This window comes from Bombina bombina, chromosome 4 (genome assembly GCF_027579735.1).
Source record: "Bombina bombina isolate aBomBom1 chromosome 4, aBomBom1.pri, whole genome shotgun sequence".
Lineage (NCBI taxonomy): Eukaryota > Metazoa > Chordata > Amphibia > Anura > Bombinatoridae > Bombina > Bombina bombina.
In genome coordinates this window covers 458,822,254-458,849,255 of record NC_069502.1, presented here as the reverse complement: position 1 = coordinate 458,849,255, position 27,002 = coordinate 458,822,254, and the positions used below count along the sequence as shown (strand labels likewise).

At 41.1% G+C, this 27,002-nt stretch overlaps 1 protein-coding gene across 1 annotated transcript in view; it reads right to left on the bottom strand.

Moving 5' to 3' along the window:
• Window positions 1-5,878, bottom strand: part of EIF2B5 (eukaryotic translation initiation factor 2B subunit epsilon) — a 34,943-nt gene extending 29,065 nt beyond the window's left edge. Inside the window, exons 1-5 of the mRNA XM_053710323.1 lie at window positions 5,726-5,878; window positions 5,040-5,164; window positions 4,712-4,897; window positions 4,374-4,551; window positions 4,104-4,184 (exon numbers count right to left, since the gene is read on the bottom strand). Coding sequence (XP_053566298.1) covers window positions 4,104-4,184; window positions 4,374-4,551; window positions 4,712-4,897; window positions 5,040-5,164; window positions 5,726-5,848 — 693 coding nt within the window. The 5' untranslated portion in view covers window positions 5,849-5,878. The remainder of the gene's footprint in view (window positions 1-4,103; window positions 4,185-4,373; window positions 4,552-4,711; window positions 4,898-5,039; window positions 5,165-5,725) is intronic.
• Between the last annotated feature and the right edge of the window lie 21,124 nt (window positions 5,879-27,002).

Here is a 27,002-nt window from a genome sequence, read left to right as displayed (position 1 = left end):
TTCTAGTCAGCTTTTTACAGCTATACTGCATCACTTTCAAGTGTTAAACATTTGGGTATTATGGCCCTTTAAATGCGGTAGGAGTCTTGGAGGTAGAGGCTGTACCGCTCACTTCTTCCAAGACTTGTAATACCAGCGTTAGGAAAATCCCATTAAAAAGATAGGATACGCAATTGACGTAAGGGGATTTGCGGTATGGAAAAGTTGCGGAAGAGAGCGGTACACCTGTACCTGCCAAACTTGTTATACCAGCGGGCGTTAAAAAGCAGCGTTAGGACCCCTTAACGCTGCTTTCTATGGCTAACGCGGCGCGCCAAACTCGTAATCTAGCCGATAGGTAGAAATAATGTGTCTATACTACCACATGTTGTGGGATTATGCATGCTAGTTTCAGATACAAACAAACAGACTAAGTTCAGTCTGGTGTTTACACTAATGCAGGTGGATGGTTTCTTCGTTGCATTTTTATTTATACCTTTATGTTTGTGGTCATTGGTTTCTAATTGTAACTTCATTCATATGGTTTGGGTTTGTGTATAAGCCCCAATCTGTTTGCATTATGATACACTATAAATGTGTACAATTTTCATTAGATGGTGTCAGGTTATTTAGACATTGGTTCCATCATTGGTATGATTATTAGTTGATTTCCTTTATCCTTTCTTTTTTGTCTGGTTACATATTGATTGGATCATTATCAGATGTTTAGTTATATGTTTGTGCTTATTTTTTCCATTTTTTTTTCTCCTTTTTTCTCTTATTTGGCTACCATGCTATGAATAGGGTTTACGATTCATGAGTATACCCAGGCCCAACTGCACAATAATACTTAACAGTTGTATTTGTATTCCACCGTATATATTTCGTTATATGTTTTTGACATTTGGTTCACTCTTGGGGGATGTGATTTATTGAACCCCCTGTCTATTTGTAAAATTGTTTGCATTGTTTCTATGTGTTTACACAGCCTCTTTTCCTGGTCTAGAGTCTCACTTTATTTCTGTATGATTTTATTTTAGTTTAATTTGACATTGGTGATGGGTGTGTTATTTTGCTTTCACTGTTGTATGTAAATTTTATTTGTGTATCTATACATGTTTTTTTTTTCTACAGATTTATTTTGTCTTGAAGAAGGCTCTAAAGAGAACCGAAACATTGACTATGACTTAGATGACCTGTTGTGATTTTGAAGAAATGATCATTGTGGTTCTCTAAATAGCCTGAGAGTGCCCTTCATTTTCAAGTTTTACTCTATATGAACTCTGAGGATTGCACCCAGGTGGCTGATACAGTGCCAAGGTTGGAGTGCTGGGACATCTGATAGATATAGATATATAGAGATATATATATATATATATATATATTATATATAGGACTTTTATTTTTGGAACGGGCAGACTTTCTGCCAGTACTTAAAATGGCGGTGACAATTGTGAGGTGGGGGAGGGAAGAGAGCTGTTTGAGATGGGTCAGGGAGGGATGTGTCAGGTGGAAGGCTGATCTCTACACTAAAAGATATAATTAACCCTACAAGCTACTTAATTAACCTCTTCACTGCTGGGCATACTACAAGTGTGGTGCGCAGCGGAATTTAGCGGCCTTCTAATTATCAAAAAGCAATGCCAAAGCCATAAATGTCTGCTATTTCTGAACAAAGGGGATCCCAGAGACTCATTTACAACCATTTGTGCCATAATAGCACAAGCTGTTTGTAAATAATTTCAGTGAGAAACCTAAAGTTAGTGAAGAAGTCAACAAATGTTTTTATTTGATTGCATTTGGCGGTGAAATAGTGGCATGACATATACCAAAATGGGCCTAGATCAATACTGTGTGTTGTCTACTAAAATTATATATATATATATATATATATATATATATATATATATATATATATATATATATATATATATATATATATATATATACACACACACACACACACACACATATACACACGTGAAGGGTTATTCAATGATTCCTGACAGATATCAGTGTTACAATGTAACTATTGCTACTTTTGAGAAAAAAAAATGGTTTGGAAATAGCAAAGTGCTACTTGTACTTATTGCCCTATAACTTGCAAAAAAAGCAAAGAACGTGTAAACATTGGGTATTTCTAAACTCAGGACAAAATTTAGAAACTATTTAACATGGGTGTTTTTTGGTGGTTGTAGATGTGTAACAGATTTTGCAGGTCAAAGTTAGAAAAAAGTTTTTTTTCAATTTTTTTATCATATCTTATAAATTAGGGATGCACCGAAATTTCGGCCGCAGAAAGTTTCGGCCGAAAAGGGCATTTTTGGCTATTTCGGTTTTCGGGTTTTTTTGCCTGTTAGTTTCGGTAAAATTATTGTGTAGCATATTTCAAATTTGATGCTAGCCTAGAGCTGCTGTTTAAGTTTATTACTTCACTTACTGTTCTGCATATAATGAGTTTTCTAGGATTATACTTTATTTGGATAATTGGTAAAAAAACAAAACTGTTAAATATGATTATGTTACATAGAACTAAATGAAGACTAATACAGTATATTGATATTTATAATTGTTTTAAAGGGACAGTCAAGTATAAATTAAACTTTCATTATTCAGACAGGACTTTTAATTTTAATCGACTTTCCAATTTACTTTTATCATCAAATTTGCTTTTTTCTCTTGGTGTTCTTAGTTTAAACTAAACATAGGTAGGCTCATGTGCTAATTTCTAAGCCTTTGAGGTCTGCCTCTTATCACAGGCTGTTTAAAGGGACATTATACACTCATTTTTTCTTTGCATAAATGTTTTGTAGATAATCTATTTATATAGCCCATAAAGTTTTTTTTTTAAATTAATGTATAGTTTTGCTTATTTTTAAATAACATTGCTCTGATTTTCAGACTCCTAACCAAGCCCCAAAGTTTTATGTGAATACGCTCGACTACCTACTCCAGCTTGCTCCTGTTTGTGTAAAGGGTCTTTTCATATGCAAAAGAAGGGGGAGGGGGGGGGAGTGTCTTATTTGCCACTTGCAGTGGGCTTTCCAGCTACCTTTTCAACAGAGCCAAACTGACAGCTTCTAAGTAAGTTTTTAAACAGTTTTATACTGGATTTTTATATCAGTATCTGTGCATCTTATTCTTTATAGTAGTGTCTATTACATGCAGTTATATGAAAATTAGTGTATACTGTCCCTTTAAATCTCTTTTCAACACAAAGAGACAGAAAGTACACGTGGGCTATATAGATAACACTTTGTTCAGGCACAGGGGGTTATTTAAGATCTAGCACAAAACAATGCTAAATGCAAGACAATAGATAATAAACAGTCACAGTCATTTGATCAGGGGGCTGGAAGAAGGTTCCTAGATACAAGGTAATCACAAAGGTAAAAAGTGTATTAATATAACTGTGTTGGTTATGCAAAACTGGGGAATGAGTAATAAAGGGATTATCTATCTTTTAAAACAATAACAATTCTATGGTTGACTGTCCCTTTAAGTAGGGATGCACCAAAATTTTGGTCGCAGAAACATTTTGGTCTAAAATGGCATTAATTTTTTGCCTGTTTTTTTTTTTTTTTTTTCTTGGTAAAATTATTGTGTAGCATATTATTGTTTTAAGATATTTTTGTCCAATTTTAGTGTGTTACTTTCAATAAATTATTGGCTCTAATTATGCAAAAAAAAAAATACAAAAAAAAATTATTTGAAAATAATTTGAAAAAATACATTTTCAGTATCAGTTTCGGTTTTCGGCAAAGTGCATCCCGGATTTTCGGATTCGGTCCAGAATTTCCATTTCGGTGCATCACTATTATAAATGTTTTTATAATAAATTATATAATATGATATAAATAATGGTATCTTTATAAAGTCCATTTAATGGCGATAAAACGGTATATAATATGTGTGGGTACAGTAAATGAGTAAGAGGAAAATTACAGCTAAACACAAACACTGCAGAAATGTAAAAATAGCCCTGGTCCTTGTTGAAAAGACAAAATCAAATGTGACAGCGCTAGAATTTTACTAATGTGAGTAAACTGTAAATAATATGATAGGAAAGTACACAAGGAATAAATTCCAACTACTGATAAAGACATAGATAACTTATCACTCACCTGCGGTGAACAGATGCTTATGTGACAATCTAACAGATCATGCCGTAGTTCAATCTCATCAGCCTTACTTTGAAAGATACTCTAAAACACAGATTAAGACATTATTTCCATAATAAATGCAAAATGGTAAATTATTTGCATTATAAAGATAAACCTGAGTAAATACACAGGAAGTATTTGCTAATAAATTATAAGACCTTTAAAATAAAGGAGGAAATTATGAACCACAGACAATGAGAGGGTCATGAGCCATGAAGACAATTTACTGACCGTGGGGAAATGGTAGCGTTGCAGGCCCTGGCTCTTCTGATACAAGAGAATGCGCTTTGTTTTGCTGTCCATCGCAAGAATGACATCATCTTCCTGACATCTAGATCGGTGACCAGGGGAGGATTCCTTAAAAATCATGGTCATTACAGACACATTCTTTTCTAGCTTCCGACGATTCCTATAGGAGGTTAAAAGAGACAATTCTATATAAAAGCAAACTAAAATTGGGAAATATCACAAAAACCATTTAGCATATTATCAAAACTCTTTAAAATGTTCTCCAATAAAAAATTAGTATCTCTTAGACTTCCTTCATGTAGTTTATCTTTAAGTCCTACCTGTGCTCCTCCAAAGCTGCTTCAATATTGATGTTGGACACTACATCCCCAGTGACTAGGATGAAGTCTGATCGAACCAGGGTTTTGGCATCCACATCTCTCAGGACATCTCCCAGCGAGCGGTAAAGGTCAGAGGTTACAACCCGCACAACATTTGAACTGGTCGAGCGGCACCACTTTGAATTCCTATATATAGTAGAAGTTGGGTAAATAACCGTGTACATACTACCAGACCACCCAGCAAAAGTTACATAATCACACTGACAGATGATGATGCTTCCATTGTGAATAATCTTGATAGCTATGATAAACGATGTCCAATGCTCACCTCAAGTGATCCTTGATTTGATTTGCCATCCAGCAGCAGAAAACAAATGTTTCTTTAACACCAGCAGCAGTTAGAAATTCCAGTGTGTAATCTATTAGAGCCACATTTGCTAATGGAAGAAGAGCCTGCAGCCAACAGACAATTATACAAAAATATATAGTCACGTGCAAAATAATAAAGAAAAAAATGAAACATCTCATAGTCTGTGGTTCCTTGGACATATGATGTAAAAAAAAGTTTACTACTGTATATATTTCCATGTCACTCAAAATAATCTTTTACCCAGCGACATCTGGTCTTTATCTCACACATAACAAAAACACTTCATATATTGCTGCTGACGTTGCATAAAAAGAAAAACATAAAATAAGGGTAAAATGTCCTTACTGTGTCACCTGTAATGCCATGAGACACAAGCTGCTCACAAGTCTCATACTGTTTCAGTTTACTGATCTAATTTGTCAAGATTCATTATGAATTAAAATAAATAGTACATATGTTATTCTAAATAGGTGATTATATACGGTTAGAAAGCATTTAAAAGTGAATCATCTGCATAGAATAAAAACAATGTACAACGTACTTTAACACCACGCTTTCCGTTCTACCTACACATTTACACTTGTCTCTCCCTCATGCTGTTTCCTCCATTATGATCTATCAACCTCTCCCCCCAGTAGTCTCACCCGTGGCCGATCCTTGGTGATAGGGTAGAACCTCCGGTTAAAGCTATCGGCTATCAGCACAGCCTGCAGAGGGGGCTGTTCCTCTTCTCCCCCTGCTCCGCGTTTCCCGGCTCGCGTCGCCATGTCACACAAAATATGCCTTCAGTCCCTCCACGGCCACCGTACAACAATGACACTGAGATGCGTACGGTGGCCGTAGTTGGACAGAATTCACTAAAATTGTGGATATTCTAAAGCTGTTACGCCGCCATCTAGAGGTCTGCAAATTGCTTTAGCACTAAATAATATGCGTTTGGTGGGGCAGCATGATGAAAGTCAACTTGCTTGTGCCTGATTTGCTGAAAAATAAAATATGAGCTTCTAATATCATTAACCCTTCTGTACATGAGCGTTCCTAAATTTATACCTTTATTTTTTTCAAGGGGATGCATAAAAATAATACTGTACATTGCTCCGTATAAAAAATGTTATTGGCGACATGTGCAGCGAAACTGTTGCACACATGAGTTAAAGAGACATGAAAATAATAATTATTCTGGTAAAGAATACACTATTTAAAAAGTTTCTAATTTACTTCTATTATCAAATTTGCTACACATGTCAGGAAATAGTGCTGAAATCTAGTGCTCTTGCTAATGTATAACTTTGTTGCAAAACTGCTGCCATATAGTGTTGCAGACACATGCACACCCATGAGCTTACCTTCTTGCTTTTCAACAAAGAATAACAAGAGAACAAATCATATTGGATAATAAAAGTAAATTGGAAAGTTCTTTTTTTTTAAATTGTTTGCACTAATTCCTGAAATATTTTTTGGGGGGTTTTATGTCCCTTTAAAGGATTACTTTCTGTTATAATTTTTAAGCTAAACAACTAACATATTAAAGTTAATAAACATTAATTAAAACCTACTGACCTATATTTTCTCCAAAACGAAGTTTCATAACGTTCTAAAAGTTATATTTTTTATTCGCCGATGATGTCACGTTATCCTGCCCACTATTTTCAGCACTGAGTGTTCAAAATACTTAAACCAATAACTTTGTGTTTAAAGCGCCATTTTGAAACCTAGGTATTGTAAACGGATTGGTACAGAGCAAAGGATACCCACGGAGTGGGTGTGGAAAACAATTAAATTTGCAGACAAGATTTCTGATATACGGTAGAGATATGTTAATTAAATGCTATTGATAAAAAGCGTATTTGGGGTAGTTAGTTAGTAACAGGCATAGAAAATATTTACTTACAGTGGCCCTTTAAGCAGTTTGTGATGTTTGTCAGTGTGATCTACATATGTAGGTGCTAAGCATAAGAAAATCTGGTCTTGAACAGGAAACATACTGGCTAAGCGACAAGACATAATTTATGCTTACCTGATAAGTTATTTTCTTTCTTGGCAGTTAGAGTCCACAAAAACCATTCATAACCTATGGAAAATACTTCACCTGGCCACCAGTAGGAGACAAAGACACCCCAAACAAAGTATTATTAAATATCTGTCGCAATTCCCCTACCCTCTCAGTAGTTTAAGATGAGGATAAGGAAAAGTAGAGAGATACAAAAAGGGGTACAGAGGGGTCTAAACTGCCGCCCCTACAATATTTTAGGGCAGGTTCATGGACTCTTACTGCGAAACCAATACCCAAGCTATGGAATCAACGAAAAATTTCAGGGACGGAAGGCAGTCCTAAGATTTAGGCACCACTGCTCGAAAAACCTTTCTCCCAAAAGATGCCTCTGCTGAGGCAAAAAAACCCATAACAATTGGTAAATTTTCTATAAGAAATGCAATAAGGACAAAGTAGCAGCCCTACATATCTGTTCAACTGAAGCCTCATTCTTGAAAGCTCAAGAGGAAGACAATGCACGCAAGAAGAAAGTGACAAAATCTAAAAGTGGAGGCTGTTGACTCACTTCTACATATGCCATGCAAATCAAAGCTCTGAGCCAGAAGGATAGATAATATAAGAAGGTACAGCAGCACTGTAGTCATATGCAGTTCATTCCAGCAAAGTGAAATTTTTTTGTATCTACCGATCCTTAATCATAATTAAGAAACATACTTTTTCACTTTGCTGCAATAAACTCCACATGACTACAGTGTTGCTGTACCTTGTTATATTTGATGAACTCTTGGGCTTTTTGGTATGAAGCCTAACAGCGTGCACGTACCTTTACCCTGGTGCTGAATGAACTGGAACCAGAAGGATAGATAAACAGCTGTGATCTTCGGGCCTTCACACTTACCAAAATACAGATAAAAAAGGAAAAGGATTGAGGGCGGAGCTTGGCCACAAATTAGTAAGGCTCCAAGCCCTGTAAGTTTAGCAACGGATATAGATGGCTTCAGAGACCCCATAGACTAGCTAAACCACACAGAAAGGGGTTTGAAACAGCCTAGCACCTTTCCATCACCCTGCCTGAGGCGATTTGCAAGTATCAGTGGGCACCGACGACACGCTAACAGGAGGGCGTTGACTGTCACGGCCCCGGACGCCATTTGCAGCACGCATCTTCCTGAAGAGACAGCAGAGGGGCCGAGCAGCTTAAATTCAAAGCACTCCGAAACTTACCTGCTCTCCTCATATTGTAAGACCCAGCGGTGGACGCCGGTGCAGGTTGTCACGCACCCTTAGAAACCTCCTGGCGACCCGGCGGACATCCGCCATAGACATGTGAGTACAGTGTCTCATCTTTCCTAACTATTCTGGCGGCAGTCGCTACAACACTGTAGCACATAAACTGAATAACAAGAGGCACAGAACACAGGGAACTTTGCACAAGGTGCCTAATAGAGCACACAGCACTACAATAATTAGGGGGCTAAGGCCTGTGGCCCCAGACTGGGCGTTTGGCCGCATACATTATAAATAGATTGCGAATCACTGACTCTTTATAGTGGCACCTGTATTACAAGAGCAGATCTGAATACTCATCAAATGCTAAACCTAATACCTTCTACTGCAGGGAATGCCTAACAAAAAGCAGCCAAGATCAGAAAAAGGATCTGCCCAAAAACCTTTAAATAAATTCCTAAGGCCCATAGAGCAGCAAATTGCCCAAGATAAAGGGAGCATGGACGCACATCAACCAGCACCCACTACACAAAATCTTCTTGACGAAACACAACTGGGGGCAAATGTCACCAAAGGGGATCTCCTGCACCTCTCCTCCAAGCAGATATACAAAACATGCTGCTGGAAATGCGCAGTTTGTTCCAAGACCTTCGCAAGGACATTAGCTCCCTCGAGGGAAGAGTGTCAGTAGTAGAAGAAAAGCAGGCCTCCACTGACGCCAATCTGCATTCAAACACCACTGAATTACAAGAGCACTTGGCTATCATACAATCTTTGTCAGACAAACTAGAAGATTTAGACAATCGGGGACGCCGAAACAACTTGAGAGTCAGAGGGGTCCCTGAATCTGTACACCCCCCTGCTATAGAGGGCTACTTACAAAGCTTAGTTCACACGGTTAAAGGAACGCCATCCTCTGCTGAGGTTATAATGGAACGTGCGCTGTGCTAGGACCAAGGGTCTTATCCATCATGCAGGTACTGAAATACAGCTGTTTTCAGATTTATCTCCAACCACGCTGCAGAAAAGGCGCGATCTTGCTCCCGTCACAGTGCAGTTAAGAAACCGCAAGATCCCATACCGATGGGGCTTCCCGGTATCCTTAATAGTCAACCACAGCAACAAGCCCAGGGGCAGATCTGCAGGTGTTTCTGACAGACCTTGACGAGTTGCAGGCCTCCTCACACAGGGGTAGCACTGCGGGTACTGTTGGTCCAGTTGAATCTCAGGACATTCCAGTGGACAATTCAACAAGCTAAATATGTCTAAGGAAACTTGACTTTTTTTTTGTCCAATAGGTACTGGGCCCTCAGTGCCTGGGGTCAACATTCCTCTACAAGCAGGAGGGGGAAGGTGAGCTTGCCAAGAATGTCACTTTTTAACAATGTCTCAGGCATAAGACTTGGTTTACCCTGATACCCTCCTTGAACAGATCACTTGGATTATAGCTCACACCTGATCTTTGTGCTCTATGAGACTAATGTTTATTGTTATGACCAGGTTTCTATAATTAAGCTGATGCAAGACAAGCACTGGTAATGTTACTGCTTAATATTTAAAGGTTTATGTTCTTTGAAGTTACTGTTATTTTTGGATTCCAACTTTCTGTTTCATAACTTAATGTTTGCCATAAATACTACACCATGCCTCAATCAAACTGAGGTACCAGCCCATAGAATACTGCCCACTGATGCCCACCTCCTCCTACCAGGGAACTGCCATTTCCTGCCCAACTTTACTAAGGCGCATGCCAACTAAACTGTTAGAATTTAAATATAAACCCAGCATACTGCTGCCTTGATGTTGGTGGTCCCCACTTGTAGCCTGGTATTATTTGTACTTATATATAACCCAAACCGCTTTCGACACCTACACCTGGGCATTCACCTAAAAATATCTGATACCCATACGAAACAGGTTCTTACTGCGTAGGATCCCCCCAGACTACCTCAGTGAATATCCCCTCAAGAATGGGCCTCCTATACCCCCAAACCCCCCCACCAACCTATACTTCGGTCCTCTGGGCCACTTCAATACCTTGATCCTCCATATGTGGATCAACTGGTTCAGTCATATCCCTTAACGTTGCTTCACTTTCAGGGTTACTTCCCTCAGAGTTACCTTCCAGTACTTTTTTCCTGTTCTTAGTTCTTATTGTTATAATATACTGTCTTTTTTGTTTTTCTTTTTTGCAGAATTACTGCTGAATTTTGTGCATTGTTTGACTTGTTTACACTAAGTTCACTTATTGCCTAGTGTGTCAGGCAACCACCTTCACATCTATCATAGTTTAAGTTTTATAGAGCTTTTTCATCCTTTTTTTTTTTTTTCTCTTTCCTAAACCCCACCCTCCCCCTACTCATAGCTATCCCTATACCCTCCCTCCCATATCAGCAAGATGAGTGGGCGAGCTAGCAAATTCCATACCCATAGCCTCATCTTTACCACAATTAATGCTATGGGGCTGAACAGTCCGGGAAAGCGCTCTATCGCCTTTAGGGACCTCCAAAACTTGCACAGTCATGTCTTGTTCTTACAGGAGACGCACTTTCGGAGAGGTAGGGAGCCTAAGTGGTATAACAGGCAATATCCAATTGCCTATCTGGCATCAGGCACGACAAAGAGAAATGGGGTAGGCATATTACTTCATCACACTATCCCCTTTAAACCCACACACATAGAAAGGGACCCGGATGGGCGATTCCTGATACTGACAGGTACACTTTATGAGCATCCGATCACTCTCGCATCTGTGTATGCGCCAAACACTAATCAACATTTATTTCTTAAGCGACTTTCAAAGTCCCTACTAGACAATGCAAAAGGCCCTATTTTTATGTCGGGTGACATTAATGTTCCTTTGGAACCACAACTTGACACTTCCACCGGCACCACAAGCATTAGTAGTAAAACACTTAAATCAATTAGAACAACACTAACGGACCTACTCCTCCACGACACATGGCGTGTAATGAATCCTACATCAAAAGACTTTACCTATTACTCCCACCCATTTGCTAAGTACTCGCGTTTGGATTACATATTCACAGACTCGGTGGGCTTAGACATGATAGGTGATCGCAAAATAGGACACATCACGTGGTCGGATCATGCCCCGGTCACGTGTGAGGTTCTTTGGCCAGATATCCCACCCACATCATTCATCTGGAGACTAGATTACACTCTCCTAGAGAACCCCATAGTTAAGGCAGACCTGCACAAATCGTTAACTGAATATTTCCTACATAACACTCCAGACCTCACATCAGTAAACACCACATGGGACGCACATAAGTGCGTAATACGCAGAGAATTCCTAAAACAAACAGCAAGACTGCGCAAGCAGTATAGAACCAAACACAAAGCTCTATTGGAAGAGATATCAGAACTAGAATCCCGACAAACAAAACACTTCGAATGGCGAGACGTTACAGAGACTTAATAGTGCCAGGACAGACCTAAAACAGCTCCTAATCGGAGCATATCATAGTAAGATGCTATCCATCAAGCAACACTATCACGAAAATAGCAACAAACCAGGGAAGCTCCTGGCCCACTCTATTAGAAGGCAACAACTCCGCACCCATATCCACAGTATCACGAGCAGAAACGGCACCAAACTAAAAAGCAGTAAGCAGATAGCTAGTGCATTTCACACCTACTATAATGCCTTATATAACATTAATAAAAATGTTGACACCCCTACACAAGCATCAGAAAGGGAGAGGCAAATAGATGGCTACCTTGCCCCTTTAAACTTACCACATCTATCAAACGAGGAATCAGACAGACTAGACCTACCTATAACACTAGAAGAACTTTCACATGCTATCAAAGACCTCCCCAACGGAAAGAGCCCAGACGGGCTCACTATTAAATACTATAAAACTTTTCTCAGCACCCTCGTCCCACACTTGATCCAACTCTTCAATAGCTTGATTAAAGCCCCCCAACTATCTCGTTCAATGTTAGAAGCACATATCACTGTAATGCCCAAACCGGGCAAATCCCACTCTATACCAGAACACTTCAGACCGATATCATTGCTAAATGCCGATGTAAAGATCCTGGCCAAGGTGCTGTCCCAACGCCTCAATAAGCATCTCCCAGCCCTTGTTTCCACTGACCAGGTGGGTTTTATCCCAGGTAGGGAGGCAAGGGACAATACCTGTAAAATCTTACAACTAACTCAATACGCCCGTAACATGGGGATACCCATGGTGCTCTTCTCAACCGACGCGGAGAAGGCCTTTGACAGAGTCGATTGGCTTTTTCTGCGTCGGGTTCTGAGGGCCATGAACTTCGGGAGCGCATTTACGAATCTGGTGTTTTCCCTATACTCTGAGCCAAATGCGAAAGTCAGGATTAATGGTACACTCTGATACTTTTTTTATATCAAACTGGACGAGACAGGGGTGTCCCCTTTCCCCATTACTATTTGCCCTTTCTATAGAGGCGCTGGCCCAAAAAATCCGAAACAACCACAAAGTCTCAGGCATTAAAATAAAAGAGTCTGAATACAAGCAAGCCTTATACGCTGACGACATTTTATACACATTGACCAACATAGACAACTCTATACCAGCACTCCTGCAGGAATTAAAAACTTACGGCTCCTTGTCAAACTTCCACCTCAATATTACTAAATCCGAAATCCTAAACATCACTGCCCCAGAAGACCACTTGCAGACACTATGTGAGGCCTTTTCTATACCTTGCACACAAAAAAACATACGATATTTAGGGGTATCACTTACTAAAGATTCCTGTGATCTTTTTAAGCTAAATTATGTTACCTTGAAAGATGAAATAGTTAAGGACCTCTCCTCCTGGAGGAACAAGCCTTTATCATGGCTGGGTAAAATTGGGGTCATTAAAATGAACATCCTCCCTCGAATACTATACATCTTACAAACACTCCCAATTCCCATCTTGAAGAACTATCTCCTTCAGCTCCAAAAGCTACTTGAGCAATTTATCTGGAGTAATATCAAATCACGCATATCTAGGAAAACTATATCTGTCAAGAGACAGGGGGGGTTTGGGTTTCCCTGACTTAGCAACATATAGACAAGCTATCTTCCTCCAAAGGATTGTAGAATGGGCTCAAAACACCTCTCACAAAGCATGGGTACGTCTTGATGGGCAAATACTTAATCTTAACAATGTAGGCACACTGGCATTCACACCAACATCGCAACAAAAAAAAATAGTAGGCAAATATAGCTGCGTTGCTGAAACACTCAGGGTGTGGGACTATACAGTTAATACCAGTACACATGTATCCTCGGGGCAATCTCCCCTTTTACCTATAATTGAAAACCCGGACCTCCCATACTCACACTTAGGCACACAGATGAGCAAACCCTACTATTTGAGAGAAGGCTCCCTGCACTTCGCTATTGTGAATGGGAAACTGCTACCCCCACAAGAAATGGTGGAGAAATTTGGAAACCTTTTCCAATCTTGGATGAGATATAACCAACTTCAGCACTACCTTACACATCACAAGAGCAGAGAACATTTTATGCGTGAACTCACGACCTTCGAGAGTCTATGTACGACTCATAAACCAACTAGGCGCCTGATATCTTTGATATATAGGCTCCTGTCCGCCCCTCCCGATGCAACCCTTCCCTCCTATACTTTGGCCTGGAGCAAAGATTTAGGCAGGGACATAGATGAAGAATCTTGGCTCAGATCCTTTTCCCTCTCTAAACGTTCCTCAATATCTGCCAACGTACAGGAAATTCACATAAAACTGACAAGTAGATGGTATCTGACTCCAACCAGGTTGCATAGATGCTTCCGCACGGTTAGCCCCATGTGCTGGAGGGACTGTGGCGAACGCGGCACGCTCTTTCACATTTGGTGGACATGTCCAAAAATAAAAGATTTTTGGCGTGTTGTTATAAGTAATATATCGGACAAACTGCAAATTACGATCCCAAGCACTCCAGAAGCTATCCTTCTTTTTCACTTGCCCAAGGTTAAAACAGCACACATACAGGCATTATTGGTTCTTATGCTCACGGAAGCCAAAAAATTGATACCAAGGAAGTGGAAATCGGGGGTGGTACCGACGCTAGAGGAGTGGGCACACACAGTAGATGAGTTGCTTACATTGGAAAGATTTCATTATTACAAAATTAACAAGATAGGCACACATGAAATGATGCTGGCAGCCTGGAGAGGACAAGACATTTAACAGATTGAGACTAACCTGTAAGGATAACTACTGTTCCCCCTCCTCCCCTTCTCACCCTACGAGTGTTCCTTTTCTCCCCTCGCTTTATCCCCCCCCCTTTTTTTTTTCTTTCCCCCTTTTTTGAGTTGACACACAATATTTCAGTATTTATAGTTTATTTTGTTTGTAAAGGAGAGGAGTGAAGAAAGAAAAATTCAAAAATACCACAAGCATAAAGTTCATTATGTTGTACAGTGGTTATCCGATGTAGGGAGACTGTATTATTTGTAGTAGCATATGGTGATCTATGTGTACTATAAATTTCTCCTATTATCAGCTATGTAAAGTTACTTAAAGTTTTACCACTGTATGTACAAAACTTAATTTTATTTTGATCTAATAAAGCTTGTTTGAAAAGAAAAAAAAAAAAGGAAAAGGATTGATGAAATTCTTGGTCGCATGAAGATAGAACTTCAATGCTCTAATAACATCCAAATTATTGCAATATTATCTCCTTAGAGGAGGAAGGGTTGGACAAAGAGACAGAACAACAATTTCTTAAAAAATATGGAGATTGAGATAATCTTCAGTAAAACACTACATCTTTGTCCGCAATACAGCCTAATCTAAGAAAAAACAAACAGACAAGGGGGATCAACACTGGATGACAGACAATTAAGATACTCTATGAACAGAGGAAATAGCAACCAGCAAACAACACTTTCCAAGTCTGTAACTTAATGTCCATAGAATTTTTAGGCTCAAACGGAGCCTGTTGAAAAACTCAAAGAACAAGATTTAGGCAACATAATTGAAAACAAAACAGAAAGCAGAAACCTGCCCTTTAAAAAAAAAAGCCGGGGGCGGAGCTAACAGCCGTGCAGAGTAGACGCTTCAACTTGGAGCTCCTCTATTTATCTACTGTGTACGATTAAAAAAAAGGCTTTTTCTCATTATAACAGTCATTAATCTACCTAACTTTTGGAGGCTGATTCACACCGTAGACCAGCACTCTGATTTTGCCGGACTTTTGGGACTTGTGAAGTGTCTGGTAGCTACAGTGAAGTACTGGCGCCAAATTGCATATCGTTCCCAGGTACTCACTTATTCTACCTTTACTAGCTTAATGTACCGGGGGGTCGGGGCTCCGCTCCGGTACAGGTGACTCTGGTCTGAGACGTATCTCAGGGAGACGGGATCAACTGTATCTACATATGGGTGAGGAGGTGGTTACCAAGGCCCGTGCATCTTGGTGAGTCGGCTGCCTACAATCTCAGACCTTGCTGAGGTAATCTGGTCCGACAAACTGCCCTGTGAGATCTGCAGCAGACGTTTCCCTCCTATGAGGAGCACTTCCAGGCGTCACATACTAGCATTAGCCGCATTGAGAGAAAGCGGCGCGAACGGCTGCCATATTGTCATCCCGGCCCTGCATGCCGACTCTGCATATCAAGCCCCGGTCAACACAGGAGCCCGAGCTAAGCTGGCTCTGACATCACAGCCTCTTCTCATCTCCTAGGGGGCTGACGGAGGAGCTCCTTTCAGCGAGAACGGACCTGTTGGAACAGCCACCATCTTAGACTGCCACACTTGTTTGGTGAGATAGAATTCTGCCACACAGTTTTTATTAGGGGGTCACTACACAGGCATCACAGCCTTTCCAATAGTTCCAACACAGGTGCTCCCCATCTACTCCTAACCTATAACTGTTACCTCCACTGTTAACCATATGCAGATAAGTACAGAGGGGTTGTTGAGTCTGGGAACTGGCTGTGATCACCACATTGAACTTAGGTCACGCTCCTCATAAGTTTTGAAAGCCCTGTGCCACATCCCATGTCCATTTATGTGATGATGCATAAACTGTTAATAAAAGCACTGCAGTGGAACAGCCCATACAATAAAGTTTTTCACTGGCACTAACCTAGGTCCCTAAAGTTACACACACCACGTTACACACACCAAACACGGGGTGAACTGAATGTTAAAAAGTGGGATTAGCCTTTCCATACCAACTGGTGTCTGATCCAAAACCCCTGATACATATATCCTTCCCAAACCTTCTTCAAAACAGTTGAACTAGACTCAAGATACCTATAGAGGGTTTATAAGGCAGGGCACTCATTACTTGCTAAAAAAAAATTCACATAGGGCCTACGTGGTCTGATCACTAGAGGCCAGAGCTGTACCTACTTTATCAGCCCAACCAGGCCCAAGCAGGGTGTTGTGAGACTGCCTTCTGGTAGTTGGGCTGTTCAGAACCTTCTGCTTGCAGTATAAAACCAAACTGTTAATTTAATCGTCCAAATATTGCTGCTGCGTCAGCTTATGTGTCTTTGGGCCCTAAGCCCAAGGTGGAGTGTTGTACAATTTCACTGTTTACCTAACAATTCTCATTTTTTGCAGGTCTTTTTACAGTAATTTACATAACTGTACACTAGCCTATAGGGGTCTGTTGCTCTTTTAATTTGTCAAACCCACATTAACTGGTTCTCTGCATACTTTATATTGTGCATTCTGCTATTTTCACTTCATAACCTGCAGTCATTATACCCCCTTGGGAGTTGATTGTGTGACCCTTGGCGAGGGTTGGGTTACCACGGTTCCCCCCTCACCTCCCTCTTTCCGGTCCAGCTTATTAGCCCAACACAATAGCCCCTAAACAGTTGCCAAACCTCTCCCCAAGAGCACTGTTTTTTCTTACTCCTTTTTTTTTTCACCACACTTTCCCTATCTGAATCCGATTGTGAGTCCCACAGAGAGGGATTGGTTGCTTTGGTCCCCCTCGCACCTCCCCCTTTCTGGCCGAGCTTGTCTGGGCTGGTCACTGCCACTTTCCTTTTTCCCTTCCTACTGGTCGTATCCCCTTTTCCCTGAGGTGCGTGGCGGCCCTTAGGGACCATTAGAATCGCCTACTATCGATCCATTAGTTGGGCCTTTTTTGAAATCAATGTATGTGTTTGAACATCATGTCATCATGTACCAGGTATAATCTGTATTTGAGGGTTGTGCTAGCCCCGCTCTTGAAGTATATCACTAGCTATCATTGTTCTAACTAAATGTTATAGTTCAGCTTTTAAGATAACCTAGTTAATTTGTATTATTCTGTGCAATTCTTTTTATGCTCTAACAACTTCTTTGTACATAAGTGGTCAGGGTGGGGCCTCACTGTAGTCCCACGATTCAGCATCAGATTTCCCTACAATACCAGCTATGTCGCATTCCTCCAAAAAAAATCTCCAAGACTCCAGCGGCTTCAAAAAAGACTGTACTAGATAATTTCTCTCAGTCACGTAAGGAATCTAACCCTGTGAGAAAAGAAGTCAGCGACCCTGAGTCGCAGGATGAGGGTTCATAGTCGAGCTCCCAGTCGGCTGCTCACCTCAACCACTACATTACTGAGAGCACTCTACAAAAATTGCTTGCAGCCCAGACCAAATCTATTACTACTGAGATCCAGAGAAGTTCAGCTGAACTTAAAAAGGATATCGCTGAAATTGGTGATAGAGTTGATTCACTTGAGCGACAACAAGATGATCTTGCTACAGACCATTCGAACCTGTTGTCTTATGCAGAAAGTCTAGCAGAGCAAATCTCTTAGATTTAGCCAAAGTTAGCAGACATGGAGGATAGAGCCAGGAGTAACAACGTCTGGTTCAGAGGTATCCCAGAGACGGTCGCTAGGGGTAATCTACAGGAATTCATTATCTCCTTATTCACCGCTTTCTTGGGTCCTCTGGAGGGCAACATGCATGCCATGGAAAGGGCCCACAGGGCTCTCAGGCCACGATCAGTGTCATCCGACAGACCAAGAGACGTGGTAGTGTGCTTCCATCATTTTACCTTTAAGGATCAGCTAATGCAAGCGTCCTACAGTAAACCTACCTTGCCTGACAACTGTAAAGATATACAGCTCCTGCCGGACCTCTCCTCTCATACTCTACAACAACAGAAGCTCTATTCCCCAATTACCACCCAACTGAGGAAGGCGGGTGTCAAGTACAGGTGGGGATTCCCCACTAAACTTATCGTGACAAAGGACAATCACACCCACATAGTGTCCTCGCCCTCTATGGGGGGTACCCTTTTGCCAATTGGGGTCTCCAAGCGGCCCCGGTGAACCAGGAAGAGGTCCACTCTAGTTTTCGGGTTTCGGCCCCAGAGTGGATTCTTAAGGAACAAAGGCCGAAGCGCCCAAGACCTAACCCCCCTGACCACATCCAGAGGCCTCAAGCCTCTCCTACCTGAGGACATTTCACTACATTTAGTTGGTACTGTCATTCTAAAATGTTGTTAGCTAACCTGTTTATCGTTTTTGTAACTAGTCTTAGCTAGAGTGCGAACATTCTTTAGTTTATTGTATTGCATAATTTCTTGTAGAGAGCGGGGCTACAAACACTAGCCCCACTGTTTTTCAGGTTGTACTAGCTCCCCCTTCAATTCTTGGTGCCCACTCCAGGGCCCCACATAGGTGGACTATTTCCACCTGTCTCCCTCTATTCCCCTTCCTCACCCCTCTAACCAATTCCCAATTCCCTTTTTTCTCCCTTCGTAAACAGGCGTTGAATGGCCCCCCTCAGGTTCCTGACTCATAATGTCAGAGGCCTGAATACTGTGGGAAAGAGATGCCTCTTATCTCGTTCTCTACGCCATCATAAGGCGGATGTGGCTTTCCTTCAGGAGACGCATCTTCTAGCCGATTCCCCCCCTCTACACACGGCTAGGGACTTCCCGGTTTTCGAGGCGGCTTCCTTTACTAAAAAAGCCAGAGGAGTAGCTATCCTAGTACACAAGAGGGTGGCCTATGAACCCCTTCTTGTGCTCAGAGACCCCCAGACCAGATACCTTATCCTTGTATGCAATTCTGATCATGTCACATACACCCTGGTTTCAATTTACCTCCCGAACTCACTCCAACCCAGGTATCTGCGGAAATCCTCCTACAAGTGGATAAGGTTAAACAGGTCAAGGTAATTCTTGCAGGTGATTTGAATATGGTGTAGGATGGGAAGCTGGATAGGAAATCGAGCCTGCTCAAGAAAACCCCTACTAGTCACGACGCAGTCAGCCGCAGATTCAGAAACCTCATGTCCCAGTTTAATTATTTTGATGTCTGGAGGTCCCTACACCCCTTAGATAAAGACTTCACCCATTTCTCCCACCCACATTCCACATTTTCCAGATTAGACTACTTTTTCTGCCATCCTACGGACCTTGACCTTGTTCATTCCACGAGCATCTATACCTGCCTGTGGTCGGATCACGACCTTGTCGTCCTAGATGTAGATTCTAGCCACACCACGACGACTAGAGCCCCATGGAGGTTACCGCACCATCTCCTTTCTGATATCCCTTTCAGGGAGGAGATCAGGAGGGAGATCTGTTTCACCCTACATATAAATGATACCCCCGACATTAGCGATAATATACTATGGGTAGCGTTTAAGGCTACTGTACGAGGCCTTTTCATCCGCAAACAGGCCCATCTTAAGAAACAAGCAGGCCTTTCCCTATCCCAGGCTCATTGTAGGTTGCAGGCTCTCGAAACCCAACGGCGGACCCTTAACTCTATGGCACATGAATCGGAGATTAAAGACATTAGGCGCCACATTTGCCAACTAGAATTCTATAGAACCCAATCCAACCTTCTTAGATTGAAACAACTCATGTACTCCAAATGTAATAAAGCGGACTCTCTATTGGCTAACAAAATTAGGCAACATACAGGTGCTTCTCATATCCACGAGATTAAACATGGCGCACAATCTTTCAAACTCCTCTCCCTGATTGGCCAACAGTTTAATAAGTTCTACTCTGAACTCTATAACATTAGAAACGAGATGGCAATTAGACAGGCTCCTTCGGAAACCCTTGAAAAAACCCATATGAAGTGCATTGACACTCCTATCACTAGTCAGGAAGTTAAACAGGTCATTAAAAAGCTGAAATCGTTCAAGGCCCCTGGGCCGGACGGCTTCACAGCTATCTTTTATAAAACCTACCTAAACGAACTTGTTCCTTCCCTTACCAGATTTCCGGATAACACCAGAAGACTTCTCAACATCCTCCTAGAGGCCAAGAGGCTTAACAAGCCACTTGCGGTGCTTTCTTTTGATGCCGAGAAGGCTTTCGACCGCGTCCGCTGGGAGTACCTGTGGACTGTCCTAGAGACCTTCCAGTTCCCCACGCAAATTATACAGGCAGCGAAAGCTTTGTATTCCTCTCCGGCAGCTTCAGTTAGAGGGCTGGGGTTCGACTCCACACCTTTTTCTATTACCAACGGCACCCGACAAGGTTGCCCTCTCCTATTCGCACTGGCCATGGAACCCTTGGCCGCAGCTATTAGAACGGATAGGGAGATATCGGGAATCACCCTTCATGCTACGGTTCATAAGGTGGCCTTGTTCGCCGATGACACCACTTTGTTCTTCTCCAAGCCCTTGAGAGAGATCCCGAGACTCCTGTCCCTTCTTGAGATGTTTAGCGCCTTGTCGTATTACAAACTAAATCACTCTAAATCCAAATTATTTACATTTGGGTTTTCTGAGGATGTCTCTAGAAGTCTTTGTGAAAAACACAAGTTTATCCCTAGCAATAAGCATATCTCCCATCTCGGTGTTAAACTGTCAAACTCACTTTCCCAAATAATTGACGATAACTTTAAACCACTATTGGCCGAACTCCGGGCCCTGAACTCAAAGTGGAACTTTAAATGTGTCTCCTGGTTAGGTCGTATAGCGGCCTTAAAAATGAGTTACCTCCCTAAGTTGACATATGCTTTGCGTTGTCTACCAATCAGAGTGCCCAGAACTCTCCTCATCCAGTTCCAGAGCACTTGTACGAAGTATATATGGCAAGGTAAACCTCCCAGGGTTGCTCACAATATTTTGCAGTACCCTAGAACGCATGGGGGGGATGCTGCCATGCTCACACATATCTCCCAATGGGGAGTTAAAGCCTCCGAGAGTAAGTGGAAGACGATCGAACAAGCCTCCTTACCGTATAATCTTACTTTGATGGACCTAATCTGGACGCCGCCTCACTGTAGAAGAAACTTAGAGATTGCCAATCCGTTAATTCAGGAATGCCTCTCTGCCTGGGTCTGCTTGCGACACAACCCTAAGGTGGCTCCCCACCCATCTCCAATTACCTCTGTTGCTGGCCTCTTGTCGGGCCTTCCAGACTCACATCCGACCTCATGGTCTAGACTGGGTGTTATGAGGGTGGCAGACCTTTGGTCTATGTCACCTCAAGCAACCTTTGTTCCTTATAATCAACTAGATGTCTCCCCATCTACCCCATCGTACATGAAATTTGAATACACAAGAGTTACTAGCCTTTTGTCGAAATGGGGTTTTAAACCCTCCTCGCCCGACAACTTACAATATGGAAAGCCAGGTGGCAGCAAGGGCTTCGGCTAGGTAAACCTTTATCCCTACACTACACTCTTATTGACGGCGCAACACCAGCCGACAAAGCCCAACACATTAAAAAATGGGAGCGGAGGTTAGACTTTACAGCTCCCCCCACTGAGTGGCAACGCACGCTCTTATTAACGAAAAAAAAAACGTCCACTGCATCACCATTTTTGAAACTTATATAAAGGTACTCACACATTGGTACTATGTCCCAGCTCGTCTTGCAGAAATCTTCCCTAAGGCCTCCCCGGTCTGTTGGAGAGACTGCTTGCATACTGGTGGTGACATGATCCATATTTGGTGGAGCTGCCCTAAGCTCCAACCCATTTGGAACAAATGTTTTTCAACATTAACTAGTTTAGGTATCAGCCTCCCTAGAGCCCCTGAGATAGCCCTATTCCACCTAGGCACATGTAAATTACCCAAACACTACGGTTCCCTCAGTATCTATTTGTTCTCCGTGGTTAAACTTAATATAGCGAGATCCTGGAAAAGATCTCTCCCCCCAGCTTGGTCAGATATCGTAGTAACTATGGCTTACATATATTCCATGGAGAAAAATATATATTATACCTCTGGTAGATCCAATTTTTGTGAACTGATTTGGTCCGACTGAAGGAGTAGGTTTGACACACTCTTGCTCCCTAGCTTTGATACTTAGGTTAAAATGCCCATTGATATATTAATAGACCTCCCTGTCCCAAATTCAATATGCCTGATTTGATTCCTCCCATGAGGTTCCCCCCCCCTTAAGGAATCCCCAACTTACATCTGGTAGATCTGATTATTTTTTTTTTAACTAACTTGGTCCGACTGGAGGAGTAGGTTTGACACACTCTGGCTCCCTAGCTTTGATACCTAGGTTAAAATGCCCCTTGACACATTAACTGACCTCCCTGTCCCACATTCAATATGTCTGATTTGATTCCTCCCGTGAGGTTCCCCCCCTTAAGGATTCCCCAGCTTTCCCCCTCCCCCCCCTTCATTTCGCCTCTCCCCCAGTATTGCCTCATTTCTTAATGAGATAATGGTATTTTTCCTATATAAGTTGTAACATCAAGATTGTATTGTCTGTTTTCTTCATCTCAGTGTATTTGAACTTGATGTACGAGTTGCTCGTACAGTTGTTGTATTTCTTGATTTGTTAAAAACCAATAAAAATTTCTTGATTAAAAAAAACAAAAACAAAACAAGCCGACAGGCCCTTCTCCAAACCCCCCCTGTAGGAAATGAAGGATACACAGAACCTTCACCTTGTGCAAGGGAACCCACAGACCGCACATCAAGACAAATAAGTCCTCCACTCCTTGTAGTGAAAACATTCCATAATAGGTTTTCTAGCCTGAACCTGAGTATCAATCATCCTCTCAGAAAATCCTCTCTGGAACAAAATTATGTGTACAATCTCCATGCAGTCAGCCTTAGAGAATCTAGATTTTGATAGAAGAAAGAACCCTGCACCAGAAGTTCCGGCCTCTGAGGCAACCGCCAGGAGCTAACAGGATCACTGGGATTCCCTCCTGTTTGATTCTAGCTACCACTCGAGGAATCAAAACAACAGCAGGAAAATGATACACTAAATTGAAGTGCCACAGAACAGCTAAGGTAACTACCAGCTTCGCAAAAGTATCTCTTGATTTCAACCCGTATCTTGGTAGCTTGGCAATGAGACTGAAGCCATCAGATCTATCTCCGGGCACCCCCACCTGCAGGCGATCTCGCAAAACACGTCCTGGTATATCGATTATTCCCAGCAGTGCAGAGTCTGTCTGCTGAGAAATCCCGCTTCCCAGTATTCCACACTTGGAACATGTATGACCAATATTTGGCATAGATATGTCTCTGCCCAAAGAAGGATGCTAGACACCTCCCGCATCGCCAGAGAATTCAGAGTTCCGTCCCAGTAGTTGATATAGGACATAGAAGAGATGATTTCCAATTGATTTCGGAGGGAAAAAACGGACGGGGCGCAACTGGGGCCACAACTGAAGGGTGTAAAAAAAATGTCTCTCAGCTCCAGAACATTGATTGAAAGGATCGCTTCCTCTGGACTAAAGGTTCCCTGAGCTGTCAGGGAACCTCACATAGCACCGCAGACTGTCAAAATCGCATCTGTTGGTCAGATCTCCCAGGATGTTCATAGAAAGTACATGTCCCGGGAAAAAAATTATCCTGAGACAGCCACCAGGAAAGAGACTCTCTTGTCTCTGTATCCAGAAATATTGCCTGGGACAGGTCTAAATAATTCCAGATCCATTGATTAAGCCTACATAACTGCAGAAGTCTCATATTTAAGCGAACAAAAGGAATAGTGTCAGAAGTGGCAAACATAAGACCTACCACCTTCATGTATTGGTAGAGGAGTGGATTGAAATAGACAGCAGGTTGTCTGAGGCTTCTCCCTGTGTCTATCTGTGAGATAGAAAAGCATGCTGATCAAATCAATGATGATTCCCAGAAAAAAAAAATTCTATATGAAATTTCTAGCCATGCGTTAATGACTATAATGCTATAAGGTTTAAGCAGCCTGAAGGCAGATTAACTGCTGTCCCTCTCTTGTTAGGCAACAAGCCATTAGAGAAGGTAAATAAGGACTAACTAAGGACTAACCCAACTGTTGTTATCCTGAAGGAGTCCTCAGGGCAATTTCCATTCTGCCTGGGTCCTGTAATACAAAGCAAAATCAGTGTAACTAATACTCAGCTAGATTACAAGTTATGACATAATGGCTGTTCGCAGTGAGCGTGTGCGTTATTTTCATTGCACACTTTTCCTAACGTCGGGATTACAAGTCTGAAAAGAACCTTGTTACGCATTGCGGTAATACGAGTACCGCGTTTATTTCCCTAGTGTAATCACTGACGCGTAATATATTCTCACATAGAGATCAATGCAAATTGAAGAATACATGGATTTCTCTTCTAACACTCGATATCGCAAGAACTACACACTGCTCTGTCATATCACGCATACAAAATCATGGACACAAAATAAAATCAGATCAAATGTACAAACAACAATCACTCACACAACATAGCACATACGCATTCAACATTCACAATCCTTTACAACTAATATTACACAACATTTACACTAAACGAGGATTAGGAAAATACGTTGCGATCTGCATCACGAACAAAACAACATGAAAAATGAATTGCACACTGAGACACAAACAAAACATTCGCATTGCCTATTAGAAAACATTATTACAAAATAAACGTTTACAACACTTAACTGATACGATACGAACAGAAATCAGCAGTTAGATTTTGTGATACTAAATTAGGAGAATGTTATGCAAAATGATCACTATAACAACATCGCATTATACACATTCCACAAATACATATGTGCATTTACAAACTCCATATGAGCATGCGCAAATTAAAACAACTACTCCACATTGCACACATGCAAATCATCACTAAAGCACACCTGGACCTCCTTTACTTTGCAAACCGGTACATCATTAACCATTTACATATGGTATATAAGCACGCTAGAAACATGACTTCTTTGACTGTATTGCTTTTTCGAGATAGGTGCAGGTCTCGGCGTTGGAGTTTTCAGAGAGTTAGCTAGTAAAAGAGAGAGAGAGAGTGAGAGATAGTTAGTAAGAGAGAGTGAGAGTTAGTTAGTGACAGACAGTGAGAGTTAGTGACAGACAGTGAGAGTTAGTGAGTGAGAGTTAGTGAGAGGGAGTGAGAGTTATTTAGTGACAGGCAGTGAGAGTTAGTTAGTGACAGACAGTGAGAATTAGTTAGTGATGGACAGTGAGAATTAGTTAGTAAGAGAGAGTGAGAGTTAGTGAGAGAGAGTGAGAGTTTGTCTGGGTGAGTGTGCAAGTGCTGTTTTTTGGTACATTACATAAACACATTTACACACAAACGCATTCGATACATATATACGCATATCAGTAGCACTACATACACACACATACACTCCATACCACATTCCCTTTAAACCATACCCATCCCATATTTAAAATTTGGTTGATTTACACCAACTTATTGTTTACATACCCTCACTTACTCCTTTTTTGTATACGTTTGTCTGTTAATTAATACCCCTTACCCTATTTTTTTTAACACCATTCACAGTTTGAGCACTTTTTACTTTTTTTTTAAATATATTTTTTATTGATTTTCCAAACAGAAAAGTATCATATCAGATCATATCACATCATATTGTACATGTAAGAAGATAACTCAAATATTACAAGTTTACCTTAAAAATTGTCTCATACAATAAGCAAGTGCCTGTATGTCTGACCTGACACACATTCATTAATATTTCATAATAATTATAAGTCAACTTAAACATAAATAATGCATCCTAACATACATCATGGTTACTTCTATATCTTATTGTTTTTTAAACAAAAGAAGAAGAGCAACAAGAGAAAAAAAAAAAAAAAAGGAAACAAACAGAAATTTGATATCCTTATACTGATTCCATGTAAGGTGCTCCTATCATATCCTCCCTACAGACTACACATATCATCTGAATTTCGAAATTAAAATGCTTTCCTGAGATATGATACACTGATACTATATATATCATCCAATCATTATGCCATACACATAAAATTAAACACTAAAGAAAAAAAAAGGAAAAAAAAAAGAGGAGAAAAGAGAAGAGAGAGAAAGAAGAGAGAGAGAAAAAAAAAAAAGGAAAAACAAACCCCAATCACCTCTCCCCCCCTCTATCTGTCCATATTGATGAAATCATCTGTCCAACATCTAGGGAAACGACCTGTGAGGATATTTTGGATAACAAAAATAGAAGTACTAAGTGGTTTGACCAGTTGGATTTGAGCAATGTTCGGGAGAGATTTAATTACTTCCTCCCATTTTGAAAAGAAGGCCTGCACCTGCTCTTCGTTTAAATTCTGTATGTTATATTGTTCAATAGTAAGTTGCATAATGACTGCTTTCTTGAATTCTGAAAATTTTGGGGCACATGTCGCTTTCCACGTTTTAAGTATAAGATTGCGAGCAAGTATTATTAAAGTGTTAATAAGTTTATAATCCTTGCCTCCTACTGTATATCTTGATAAGAAAACAATGTCTTGGGGCCCTATGCATACTCTT